The sequence below is a fragment of the Babylonia areolata genome, chromosome 21 (assembly GCF_041734735.1).
Source record: "Babylonia areolata isolate BAREFJ2019XMU chromosome 21, ASM4173473v1, whole genome shotgun sequence".
NCBI classification, from domain to species: Eukaryota; Metazoa; Mollusca; class Gastropoda; order Neogastropoda; family Buccinidae; genus Babylonia; species Babylonia areolata.
Window position 1 is genome coordinate 19,882,932 of NC_134896.1, and position 13,744 is coordinate 19,896,675.

Sequence of the window (13,744 nt, forward strand, 5' to 3'; positions counted from 1 at the left end):
AAAAAAAAAAAAAAAAAAAAAAAAAAAACTAACTTTCCTTCTGCACCTGCATACAAAGGCCAAGCTCAGCGCGAGCACGTTCGACCTTTGAAACGAACGGTCATGTGTCAATATAATTATCTCCAGCAGAGAGCAGGTAAACAGTATACTACGACTGACGAATGATTGTATGGTCGGATTGTCCAGAGTCCAAGGACTTGTAAACAAAATTATTTCAGTGAAAGTATGTGTCCCCAGTCACGCAACGGTTTATCCGTCTGCACCACACCACTGAACTGGGTACGTGTACACTTTACCATGGCCTGGAACCCGTCTCTGGGTTGACCATCAAAATCACGTGAACTCTTCGTAGGGCGCACAAGTTGAAGGCACATAACTTCATAGTGTAGTTTGATTCAGGTCATTTGCATTCAGTAACTGCACCACTGGAAAAAAAAGGGGGGGGGGGAATAGATTAAACTGACTTGAATAACAAATGACAAATAACCAGCCTGACTATAACTGACGTCAGTCCGCGGCCGCTCATTCTTGGCCATTCAGTCCCGGCATCGAACATGTGTGTGTGTGTGTGTGCCGTATTGTGTGTGTGTGTGTGTGTCAGTGCGCGCGCGCCCGTCTGGCGAGTCTCAGTGTGCCGCGCGCGCACGTGTAGTCACATTTTGATTGTGTATCCGTGCCTGTGTATGTGATCGAGGACCACGCTTATTACGCAGTGGCACAGACCCATCTGAAATACTGCTGCACTGTTTGGATGGAATAGCAATACTGAAGACCAAATGCAGCTTTCCCTGAAGACCTGATCAAGTCCGAAAGTCAACGCAGAATAGACCGGAACCAGCCAGAACCTACTGTCTCATGGCTGGAAGGAATTACCGCAGCATTTAAGACAGCCAGCAAAAGTTCCCTGCCACTGCTGTTTTCCATTACAAACAGTTACAGGTTGCTGTTTTTTGTTTTTGTTTTTACGGCAAGCGCACTTTCAGGTTCTTTGCGATGAAGGCCAGATTGGCCCTGAGTAGTTTCCCTTGCAGAGTAAGCTTCCGGTCCATGTGGGAACACAAGCAACAGAGTGGTCGCACGATTTTAGTAAGAACTTAGAATATAAGACTATTTTGGGGTTTCTGTTCACCTGCTTTCTTTTTCATGTTTTATTGTTTCTATTTCTATGTAAGTGTTTCACTTCACCTTACTGTGTTTCACAACTGGGAGCGGTTCGAGTAGGCATTGTGACACGTGCTAACGATAAAATCTCTTTCCCCCCCACTCTCTCTCTGTTCGTCCTTTCTCTTGTCTTCCCCCACTAATGAGTGTTTTGAGCCGTAAAACTTACAGTTATATTGAATGATGACAACAGGTATGCTCAATGATTCAGTTACTCAAAAACTGAAAAGGGATTCACCTGTGAGCAAATGTGTCATTTGTGGTAATTTGTGTGTGTGTGTGTGTGCATATAAGTTATAACTTCGTTTTATCGATTAGTCATCTCATTATGTAATATGTCCAGTTATTCTTATCCACGAGTCAGAGGTTGCAAAAGTAAAAATGAAATTGCCTCCCCATCCCAACCAGCCACATAGCAATTAGCAGCCTCACTTTCTCAGTTAGGCCCTCTGTTTAAGTGTTTCTCTTTCAAGTTTGAAAGTATAAGTCTTTTGTTGTTGTTTTTGCTTGTAGGTTATGATTTTACGCAAGCACACTGTTTACTTCTTTGGTTCTATACAAATGGTAGTTGATCTCTCTCTCTCTCTCTCTCTCTCTCTCTCTCTCGTCTCTCTCGTCTCTCTCGTCTCTCTCGTCTCTCTCTCTCTCTGTCTCTCTGTTGTATTACTGCCATATAGTATTTGAAGCATAATTATAATCTATTTTGTTCTCTGGTAGTTAAGAACACTTACTTTAAAATTCAGAACATTCTTGAAATTTGTTACATGCTTCTGCATATACTGTTTTGTTTTGTTTTTAATGAGTGTGACTGTTTTAACTTGTTTTGCACTAAATTATGATAGTTTACACCAAAATCTTTGCTATTACTTTAGACATGGTTGACAATAACAATAATTGATTTGATGTGATCCATTGTTGAAATGTTCTCCATCAACCCAGGCCATGGGGGAGGCGTACACACAAGGCATGGTGTCCCAGCTCCTTGGAGGGGGACAGGAACCCTCTGCAGGAAAACTGGCTTCATTCTTTGCTGTTCCTGCACATGCTCAAGTCACAGAGCCTAAGAAAAAGACTAAGCCTAAGAAGGAGAAGGTACAGTTTGTACGCATGCACACTGACATGCACTCACACACATATGCAATGATAGTTGATAGACATGCACACACATTGTTACACACACAGGGATCATATGTGTACATGCACATGTATACACTTCCACACACATGTTCACTCTCCTTCTCTCGTATTCTGTCTGTCTGTCTCTTTCTCTCCCTCTCTCTCTTGCACTCACATGCACATGCATACACACACTCTCTCTCTTTCTCTCTCTCTCTCTCTCTCTCACACACAAACACAAACACACACACATATACATTCAGACAATCCTGACATAAAATTCTAAAGACTGGATTAATATATATGATGTCGATTTATGTCATCTTGGATGTGTTTGTGTGTGCATGACATCAAGAGAGTCTTAGATCTATATTAAAAAAAATAATGATAATATTTTTTTTTAAGTTCAAACAAAAGAAAACAATTAACTTAAAAGACATGGAAACAGTTAATAACTTGCCACTTCATTTAATAATGTTATTCCCATTCATTTTGTATTAATCCCGTCTGTTGGCTGCAGGCTGCAGCACCACCAGCGAAGAAAGCTGGGAGTTCACCAGCCAAGAAGAAAGTCAGAGTTAAGGCCCATGAGAAAAATCAGTCAGGACAGACAGGATTCTGTGCACAACCTGCAGCATCAAGTGAAGGCTTCAACCCCCCACCTGGTGTTGTGCATGTCGCACTGACCGAACCCAGTGAAAAGTAAGAGTGAAATTCATCATCATCACGTACCTTTGGTTTAGAATTCTGTTGTTAATTCAGTCATGTACTGCTAGTGTGCAGTCTTAACCCCTTTACTGCTGAACAATGGTGAAATGAAATCAGTGACACTGACAGGGTTTGGCATGTATTTAAGTGCAAGAATTACTTTAATTATTTTTTGTGGTGTGGTTAATTGTACTGAACGATAGTAGTGCAGTCCCAAAAGGAAGGAGTACAAATAAAGAAGGGTGACTGACACTCTGAATCTGACCACTAACCTCAATTTTATCACAATTAGACAACAGCCCTTCACTGACAAGCATACACACCAGCAACATTGAAGGGGTTTATTGAGTTTTTGTTTTTTAATCTCCTCATCACTGCACAGTTATTGATGAGTGAGTTAAACCCTAGGCCCTCTCTCCACTCTGTGTGGGGATGCAGGGAGGGTGGGGTGACATGGGGGTAGGGCTCTCAGTATAAATAGTATCCCCACCTGGAAATTCTGTGCTATAAATTTTCTCTTTTCTGTAGCTCTCTTTGTTTTTAGCTTTTTCCTTTTCCGTCTGCCCTCTTTTCCTTTCTTATCCTCTGACTTCTGCCTTGCTGGTCCATTCACCCATAGATATTTTTTCAAGAGATTCTTCAGTATTTTTGTCTATTTTTTTTTTAGGTTCCATCTGTGTATATATCAATATTTATAGCGTTTTCAGCCTGATATTCATTTGGCCCTTTGTGGTCGGCTGTGCTATAAGTAACAACAATGGTAAATAAACAGTGAGTTGCAAAAAAAGTTACAAGTGATGCAGACACACACTCCATACACACAACCGACAAAGCCACATTAGCTGAAGAATAAATCTTACAGGAAGCTGTTGTTTAGGTTGAGAGCACACAGACATTTGTCATTGATATTTCAAAACCCTATAAAACAATTTAACAGGATCATGAGTACATTTGGAATGAAGTATGAATGAAGGATAATTCATGAAGATGATTTAAGTGTGACTGGAATGAATAAAGGTGATTAACATATTTCTCTTATGTTTCTATTAACTGAACAGAGCAGGAAGAAAGAGAAAAAAATCTGAAATAGATGATGAGGATGGAGAAGATGGTGATGATGACAGTCAAAACAAAAAGGGGATAAAAGAGGACAAACGGCCAAGGCGTGACCGACTGAAGAAAGCCAGTGAAAAACGTACCATCTTCATTGGAAATGTACCTCTGAGGACAAACAAGAAGGTATAATGAAAACATGTTCTTGCCTTATCTTTGACTTTTTCTTTTTCATTATCTCTTTATCAAAGTTTAAATGTGACAAACACTAAAGCAGGAAGCGACATTGATGTTGATCTGGTAGTTTACAAGAGTTGAATAAATCACAGTCCATATGGCCCAGTGGTTTGGTGTTTTTCTAATGTCTGTTAGTGATCATTAGACAGAAGAAACCTGTCTTATGCAGTGTGTAGGTGGAGTAAATATTTGAGTCTACAAAGTACAAGTCGGGTTCTAAGTTTCAAGCATTTATTATAGCTGTTGACAGAATTGATAAGATAAATTTCTTTTGGAGAACCTGAAGCCATCACTTATTCCCTAACTAATGCATGCTGATGTGTTTTAACCAGGTCTGTAAAGTGTATGATTGGTTTGGTTATTCTTTGATTGTGCTGGTATCATGTTTCAGAAGTTGACAAGGCTCTTCAAGCAGTTTGGAGAGATTGAGAGTGTGCGATTTCGTTGTGCGGTAAGGACATTTATGTTTGGTGTGGTTTATTTTTTTTCTTTTCTGTTCGTTTTATTTAGCATCTTTTTAGAATCTAATATGGAGCGAGTGTGTGTGCTTGTATATGTGCACATGTGTGTGTTTACTTGCCCTCTTAAATTTCTAATTGCCATCCCTTAGTAAAGAGATGGTTAGTCATCTTTGAATTTTGTTGAAGTTCCCCGGAATGATAAGATAATTTGCATGAGAATAGAATGTATTCAAATTTTCTGCCTTTCTGTCTGCCTTCCTCTTCTCCACCCCCACCCCCCCTCACCCCCTCCCTCTCTCTCTCTCTCAACACTTTTTTGTCACAAACAAGGGCAGTTTGGGGTTTGGATGAAAACTTATATATTCAAATGTTTACTGTCTCATTCCAGTTTGTCAGTTTTTCCCTCTTGTTTCTTAGAAGTTAACCTCCCCCCCGCCTTTGTTTCCTCTTCTAACTCATACTCGTGTCTGTGGTAGAGTGATGTGAGGAAACTGTGAAGATCATCATCACAGCACAGTGCTTGTTTTATATTTGTGTGTTACTTCAAATCTCAGTTCTTATTTTCATTTTCACAGTGTGAGGATTCATTGAAATATGTAAATTGTTTATATTTTCTGATGATTTTTCAGCCTGTTGGGGACCCAACAATGAAGAAAAGAGTTGCTGTGATCACGTAAGTTTTCACTGTCACAGGTGACAGGTTTACAATAATAATGATGATAGTAATAGATGTATCTACTATGGCCCTTCAATAAGTCTTGCATTACAGCAATTCTAGGAAAGTTACAAATCTTCTGCTTGCTCCACTTTTTCGAAGAACTCTCGTTCAGCTTGTATGCACTTCATTATCCTTTGAATTCAAACCAAGTTGTCATGACACCAGCTCACATGACCTTGGGTATGTCCATAATGAGACCCTCAAAGACGGCTCGAGCATCTTCTGCACACTTAAATTTTTTCCCTTTCAATTGCTGCTTCATCTCAGGGGAACAAAAACCAATCACAATATGTTATGGCTGTGGCTTGTGAACATGATTAGAAAAAAAAAAGTAAATGCAATTGATATTTGTTGTAATTGTTGCTATAGCATTATAATTTATGACATGCATACTATTCTTTTTTTTTTTTTTTCAGAAAAGAGTTCCATGAAAAGCGGCACAACATCTCTGCATACATCTGTTTCAAGGAAGAAGAAGCAGCAAAAGAGGCTGTCACCCTGTAAGTTTTATTCTCATGCATTTTCTTCTGATTGTGGTTATGTTTCATAGTGGTTATGTTTCAGACTTTAGTTCACATACAACAAGTTCAGAACATTTGTTTTCACAGTGAACAGAACGTATAGAAAGTGAAGTATGAAGTTGTTAAACAGTCTGGGTTGCCTTATCCTCTTTTCAATAAAAGTGCATTGGGAAATAGCATCTTAAGTTGACAGGTTAGTGATTTGAAAGGATACAAACATCCCCCTGCATTTCACATTGCGTCTGTGTACTTGTGCTGCTGCTGACAGTAAAGATATTGATGTATACTGTTTCTGCTGACCTAAAAGCACTGAAACTCTTTTTTTTTTAAAAGACTTTTGCGTGTCCACCCATCCCATTTCCATCCTGTCACACAGCACACACTCTTAACGTGCATGCAGGCATAGACGCACACACGCATGCCAACGTACATACACCAGTCATGACCAGAGATTTTCCCATTGCAGTGCAGTTAGTTGTTGCAGCATGACAGAAAGATCTGTATTTAGATCGTAAAATTTTCAGCACCTCATCAAGAAACTAGAAAGGATTTTGATCAGGGATGAGTATTATCAAACTTGAGATTCAAATGTTTATTCTAAAAAAAAAAAAAAAAAAAAAAAAAGGGGGGGGGGGGGGCAGCATGACAGACAGATGGAAGTTCACTGCACAAGAGAATAAGGACAGAAACCAGGATGTGAAGTCCAGAAGTGGTGTGTTCTCACCTGACTTGGGGACTTTAGAAGTGAAGTGAGCAGCACAATTTGGCAAATAAAATTAATTGTCCACTCAAGAAAGAACTGGAGATGCCATTAGAGTTCTTGGAAGATCTGATGAAAGTAAAACGTCTGCTGAAGTGAATCCCTCTGATTTCAAAGTAGCCTGGCTTATTTTGCTGACTTGGTTAGTTACTGAAAGTTTCATCAAATACATGACAGATTTATGATTGACTGAAAAAAATAGGTGTTTGTTGTTTGTTTGTTTACTTGTTTGTTTGAAATGTTTCAGAATATCACTTCAGTATGTCTTGTTTTATCTTCATGTGTCAGAATATATTGTTTTATCTTCACGAAGTTGAAGTTTATGCGTTGGCCGGAGTTTGTCCTCTTCCAAACAGTTTGGATTTTCTGTAACATAGTCCAATGTTACAATGTTACACATGCTTTTTGTTTCTTTTTACTCAACAGAAATGGACATTTGATAGATGACTTTCATCTTCGAGTTGATTTGGCTAAACCTGAGTTGAAGGTATGCATCTTAACACTCTGTAGAAAAGTTTTTTGTGTATTGTTTTTTATTTGTTTAATTTGCTTAGTATTTTTTTATGTTTTGAAAAGAAAATAAGGCTGTTGCTATCAGGTTTGGGCATAAAATTATATCAGCACTGATTGATTTTTTTTCTTTTCTTTTACTCCTTCTTTCAAGATTTTTGTGAACGTAATTAAACAAATATGTAAGTTTATACACATATATTACGTAGACGCTGACTGATACACACTCATTATTTATCACTCGTCTGCTTTTTTCTTCTTCTTTTTTTTCTTCTTTTTTACTTTCCCAACCTTTTGTTTCATTGTGCCAGTACAGTGGAAGTACTTAACTGATAGAAATCTCAGTTGTGACTGGTACATTAAGGGTGTAGATTTTTTCTGATCTCCCAGGTCAACAGATGTGCAGCCCTGCTGGTGCCTAAATCTTGTTGCATGTGTGTGTGGTTCGTCCGTCGGGATCGACGAGGACCATCTAGTCATCCTGGGGGTGGGTGGGTTGGGCTCTGTGGGTGCGCAGATGACTGGTCAGGCCAATCCGTGCCCGGAAGGTTCTGACACAGTGTGGACAGGGGATGGTGGCAGCTGTCAGGGACTTGCTGGCACTGCTTTTCCAGGCCTGTCTGTGTTGACCAGCTGGTGCCTAAATCTTGTTTCATGTGTAATACATACATGGAACTTCAAAAACCCATATTAACGATTGTGTAATCGATGTCAGTGTTCAATGTATTATTGAAACACAAACAAACACGGCATGCACACATCCATAAATCGATCACAGTTGCCTGTTTGATGTAGAAATGAACATACATTGAAAAGCCCACTTGTGTATGTGAGTGACCCATGAATGTAAAAAAACAACTAACGATGGTAATAGAACAGGCATCAAAACAAAAATAGCTACTGTTATCTGACAATGATTTTAGTGATAAACTGTACACATGTGCGTTTGTGTGGTTTGCAGAATCTCAATAAAAGATCAGTTTTTGTTGGAAATCTACCTTTTGGTGAGTACCTGTGTTCCTTAAGTATACTGATGTGTTTTGTTTGTGGCTTTGTACATTCAGGCTGGTGGTGGTTTTTTGATTGTTTGGGTAGGTGTTTTGTTGTTTTATTTTTTGTGTCTTCTGTGGCTGTGTATCTGTTTAGCTGGTGTTTTGTTGTTTTATTTTTGTATGTTTTCAGTGGCCTCGTACATTAAAAGTTATTCATTTCTTGATCTGTTTTGCTGGCGTTTTGTTGTTTGGTTGACTTTTTGGTATGTCATATGTGACTTTGTACATTGAAAGTTATTTGATTTTGATCAGTTTTGTTGGTGTTTTTGATTTGTTTTTTTAAATTTGAATTTTTTTTTTCTGTTTCAAAAATACAGGATTAAAAAAAAGATTTATTGTTTTATGTGAATGGTAGAATGGTATCTGATATAAGTTCTAACAGCAGTTTTTTTTCTTTTTGTCTCCAGCCATAGAAGAAGAAAGCATACGGGAACACTTTCAAGACTGCGGTGAAATTGAAAATGTGCGTGTGGTGCGTGACCGCAAAACAAACCTGGGAAAAGGATTTTGCTACATCTTGTTCAAGGTGAGTGCATAAAATTAAAAACAGAAAGTAATTTCCTTCTTTACTTGCGCATACAACACTGTAGTATTATGGGTGATCTGTAGATAAACAACATCCAGTCCTTGTAATGTCCTTTCGTTGTTTACTTCAAAGGATGAAGGACGAATCCTGAATATCATCCATAACCTGACAATTTTATGAGATAAAAGTGGACACAATGTATGGCCTGAACAGAAAGCTACAAAAGGCAAGGGATTTTTTTTTTTTTTTTTTTCTAGTTTTACTGGCAGAAACCTTAACCACCCCACCGGGAGTGTCTAACATGGTAGATAATCTCTACAGAAAAAATGTGGTTTAGTGGGGATTTACTGAATAGAAAGTCTGTATAATTTCTCCACTTGATCTCTCAATCGGTTGTCTGCTGAACTTATCTTTTCCTAACTTAGTTTGATTTATGTAACTATTTATTTTCCTTGTATATTTGTTTTGATTTTCATTCTGAAAAAGAAAGGTAAAAGTGTGCTTTCAATGTGATCTTTACTGTGCCGTTTTGGCAGCTGAATGCTGTTTTTGGGCGTGTGCATGCTGAGAATGTTTATGCTTCAATATATTTGTTTTTATTCTGAAAAAGAAAGGAAGAAGTTTCCGTTCAATATGATAACTAAATGTCAGCAACATACATGATCATTGTGAGTAAAATAACATTTTGATGAGAATAATTATACATTTATTTAGTGTTTTCAAAACTATCAGAGTGCTGTACAATAACATGTCAGTCAGACAAAATGCACATGCACACATACACACACACACGCATGCACGCACGCACGCACGCACGCACACGCACACACACGCATGCACGCATGCAAAACATGCATGGAAGAAACATGTGGATCCATAATATACAGATACAGAATGGAGTGCCTATAGAGACTACTTGAAAGGGAAGATCCATTTTACAAGCATGTAGACTTTTTTTCCTGTGATGTGTCAGTCGGCGGACAGTGTGTCACTGGCTCTACAACTGAAGAACTCTGAGCTGCAGAAGAGACAGCTGAGGGTGCAGCGCTGTGTGGACCCAGCACAGAAAGACGCCCAAGGGAAAAAGATGAAGAAAATATCCTTGACTGTCATAGTGGGGGTGCTTGCTTGAATGTGTTTATGTGTGTGTGTGTGTGTGTGTGAGTGAGAGAGAGAGAGAGAAGGAGGAAGTGTGTGTATGAGAGTGTGTGTATGTGACAGTCTGGAGGTACAGAGGGGGTTGAGGGTGTTTGTGAGAATGGGTGCACGCATGTGAGTGTGTATAAGCATGTATGGACACTTTTTTGTGTGTGTGAATTTGTATGTGTCGACGTGAGTTTGTATATGTGTTTGAGGGAGAGGTATGTGTGAGAAAGTGTGCAAATGTGAGACTGTATGTCAGCCAGTGTATACACATGCATGGATACATGTTTATTTGGGGGGAATTTTTTTTTTTTTTTTCTCTGTGTTTCTCGGTCTCTTTTTATTATTTGTTGTCTTTTTACTTTTTTTTAAAAACACTGATATCATTTGTTTGTTCAATGAATCATGCTTGTGTTGATGCATGTACTTAATTTTACACATTCACACACATACACAGATGAAAATGTCCAAAGCATAGGCATGCACTCCTCTTGTCTTTGATTCTTTTTTGCTGCTGTCATCATCATCATCATCATCATCATGACATCTGTGATGGTAGTTATAATGATTAGTAAAATGACAATGTCTGCAGCAGTTGTGAGCAGTTGTAATAAATGGAGGGGAAAAAAAAGATAATTGACCATAGACATAATTGACAATCAAAAACAAACATCAGACACAAAATCATAGATCACACTTGGGTGGCAGTGGCACATTAAGCAATGATGATGATGATAATGAAAATATTTTTTAAATCTCAATAATGATGTTGTTGACAATGATAATGTACAATGTCCCATTTTATCATAGCATTCCTTGACTCTTGAACGCGGCCGACAGGAAACAAACGAACACAGACCAGAAAGCGAAGACCAGACAGACCAACAAGGACCAGAAGATAAAGCGGAAGAAGAAGACAATGTGGCAGCCCACTAACGCCTCAGCCACACAGGTCTACCAGTCCCACAAGACGGCCCTGAAGAAGAAACAACGCAAAGTGGAGAAGAAGAAAAAGAAGAAGAGCAAGGCAGATGAAGTCAGTCGTGTTCTCGGACCGTTGCAGCAGCCTCCGGAAAACTTTGTCAGATCCAGAGGCGCTGGAAAACCTAAGCCGAAGAGGAAAGACTTGAAAGGCGGAAAGAAGGGAAAAAGGGGCGGGAGATGATTCATTGCTTTGGTGTAATGTGGTAAACTGTTTGTCAGCCAGAAGTAAGAGGATGATGAATAGAAAGTTTTGGTGTGCATGAACTGTTTCAATATTGCACTGAAAAGGATAAAGGATGGCTTGGCAGTATTTGGATGTTTCAAAGTGTGTGTGTGTATATGTGTGTGTTTGGTTGGAATGTTGTGAGTGAATTGAAAGGTTTGATAGTGTATTTGTGTGTACATTGTTGTGTGCGTGAAAACTGAATTGTGTATGTTTGAGACTGATATAGTCAAAAACAAACATGTGCAATATCAGAATGCTGGTGGTGTTGTTATTAAAATTTCAATAAACTGTTTGTTTGTGTTGTGTATTTTGAATGCTTGGTTCTGAATATGTGTTAAGACATGAATTTTGAACCTTGAGCATATAACCAACAAAAACAAAAGAACAACAGCATTTTCGGATTCATGTTTATTGATATAAAAAAAAACAATATTACAGAACAAAAATTGGAGAAAGAAAGTTGGGCACAAAAACAGCACATTGTCCACATTTATCTCCGGATCTGGAATTTTTTGTTCCCCCAAGACTAAACAGGAATGCAAATCTAAAAAATAAAATACACTTTAACATGTGGAGTGATGGCCTTGATGTAACGCGTCTGCCTAGGAAACGAGAGAATCTGAGCGCACTGGTTCAAATCATGGCTCAGCCGCCGATATTTTCCCTCTCTCCACTAGACCTTGAGTGGTGGCATGGATGCTAGTCATTCGGATGAGATGATAAACTGAGGTCCCATGTGTAGCATGCACTTAGCACACATAAAAGAACCCACGGCAACAAAAGGGTTGTTCCTGGCAAAATTCTGTTGCAAAATCCACTTTGATTGGAAAAACTAATTTTAAAAAAAACTGCCTGCAGGAAAAAATATTTTTAAAATGGGTGGTGCTGTAGTAAAGGGATGTTCCTGGCAAAGTTCTGTAGAAAAATCCACTTTAATAGGAAAAACTAATAAAATAAAAAAAAAATTAAAAAAACTGCATGCAGGAAAAAATATTTTTAAAATGGGTGGCGCTGTAGTATAGCGACGCGCTCTCCCTGGGGAGAGCAGCCTGAATTTCACACAGAGAAATCTGTTGTGAAAAAAAGAAATATAAAGACATACTGCACACATACATTTGTACAGTCATATGCACACACATTCTTTTCTGTTATTTTCCCCTGTATGAAATCTGTGTGTTTCTCATGACTAACTTCACTAAGTCATAAAGGTCAACAGTTATTAAAAAAATAACCTGAACTGTATTATTCTACATGAATACAGACAACATGAAGTCACTATATTTCAATCTATGATCACCAGCCGCTGTAGTCTTGGACTGTTGAGCCAGTTGCATTCTCATCATTGAGACCACAGACCATGTCATGTTTGGACTGATTGACTGCCAAGAAAAGATAACTTAGCTGAGCTCCAAAAACCATATAATTTTCAAGATTCAAAGACACAATTCAAATAATATTACTGCCAGAGCTGGGAAAGTCTCTGGGTTTTTTTTCTCTGTACACCTTGTTTATCTGTATACCAGTTGACAGGTAGTTGAAGCAGCGTTTGTTTGATTTATGTGCCTTTGTCTTAATTAAGTGACTGGTTGTTGTTGTTTTTTAATATGTAATTTCTGTCTTCCCTTTGCCTCACTCATTTTCCATATAATTCATTAAGTCTAGATACGCCATCTTCGTAGTAATTCACTGCTCATCTTGGTCCCACATTTGACATTCTATATGAAACTGTCAAGGATACTGTGCACCACGTGCCTGTTCTGATTTCAGTACAATTGTTGGATTTCTACAGTTAACATCAAAATAACACTCATCTTCACCCATCCATCTTCCTCGCCTTCTTCAAATTTTGCATCTCCGAACCTAAACGGCCCACCTCTCCCTCTGTGTATGGGTACGCTTCCAATGCTTGTCGCTTGAGGGCAGTATGTCTTCAAATCATGTATATTTCAGTTGTTTCCCTTTGACCATTCGCCTTCTCGTGCACGGTGATGATCCCTTTTGTGTTTGGTCTTCATTTATTGCTCACAAAGGCACAGCACTCAGAAGCTGCCAGAACTGTAATGTGAACCGTAGTGTGAAAACCTAAAGTGGAAAATATCTATAACCATATCATCAGTCTTCATTGTGTGTGCGTGTGTGAATAGAATAGAATAGATTTTATTGTCATGAAACCGTAAGGTTTATAAGACACAAGTGCAATGGTAAATGAATGAACGAATGAAAAACACACAATTAATCAATCAGTTAATGCAGTAAATTGCAGCAGCATTCATAAACAAATTTTCCCAATCTTGTTTGTATATATTCATCATCTGTTAGCATCACCTGACTGGGAATATGTCCTGTGTTAGTCGATTTTTGAATATCCTTTAAAAATTGTTGCCTTAAGGCTTTATATTTAATACAATGATCAAGAAGATGGATTTCGTCTTCCAGGATGTTACACTTGTTGCACAATCTGCCTTCTTGCGGAATATTTAAATATCTACCTTTCTCAATCTTTAGGTCATGCGCGCTTATTCTGAGTTTCGTTAAAGCTTGTTTGTGTTTTGTATCTGATATATTTAA

General features: G+C 38.4%; 1 protein-coding gene across 4 annotated transcripts; it reads left to right on the top strand.

Moving 5' to 3' along the window:
- Positions 1-11: 11 nt before the first annotated feature.
- LOC143295858 (RNA-binding protein 34-like) lies at positions 12-11,462 on the top strand. 4 transcript variants are annotated; one of them, XM_076607514.1, is made up of 12 exons: positions 12-136; positions 2,101-2,253; positions 2,798-2,979; positions 4,044-4,224; positions 4,667-4,726; positions 5,366-5,409; positions 5,871-5,954; positions 7,162-7,222; positions 8,207-8,249; positions 8,705-8,823; positions 9,797-9,919; positions 10,796-11,462. In XM_076607514.1, the coding sequence occupies exons 2-12, from the start codon at positions 2,104-2,106 to the stop codon at positions 11,129-11,131; spliced, it is 1,383 nt and encodes a 460-aa protein (XP_076463629.1). In that variant the 5' UTR covers positions 12-136; positions 2,101-2,103; the 3' UTR covers positions 11,132-11,462. The 4 variants fall into 4 exon arrangements, with proteins under 4 accessions (XP_076463629.1, XP_076463627.1, XP_076463628.1 ...); XM_076607512.1 differs by having other exon boundaries at positions 63-279; XM_076607513.1 differs by lacking the exon at positions 12-136 and adding an exon at positions 364-939.
- The last annotated feature ends 2,282 nt before the right edge of the window (positions 11,463-13,744 follow it).

Excerpts from the sequence above, each read along its gene's own strand:
- LOC143295858 (XM_076607511.1), top strand. The coding sequence starts at position 994 with ATGAAGGCCAGATTGGCCCTGAGTAGTTTCCCTTGCAGAGTAAGCTTC. Across the intron at positions 5,955-7,161 it reads GCAAAAGAGGCTGTCACCCT|AAATGGACATTTGATAGATG; the intron begins GTAAGTTTTATT and ends TTTACTCAACAG. Across the intron at positions 8,250-8,704 it reads TGTTGGAAATCTACCTTTTG|CCATAGAAGAAGAAAGCATA; the intron begins GTGAGTACCTGT and ends TTTTGTCTCCAG.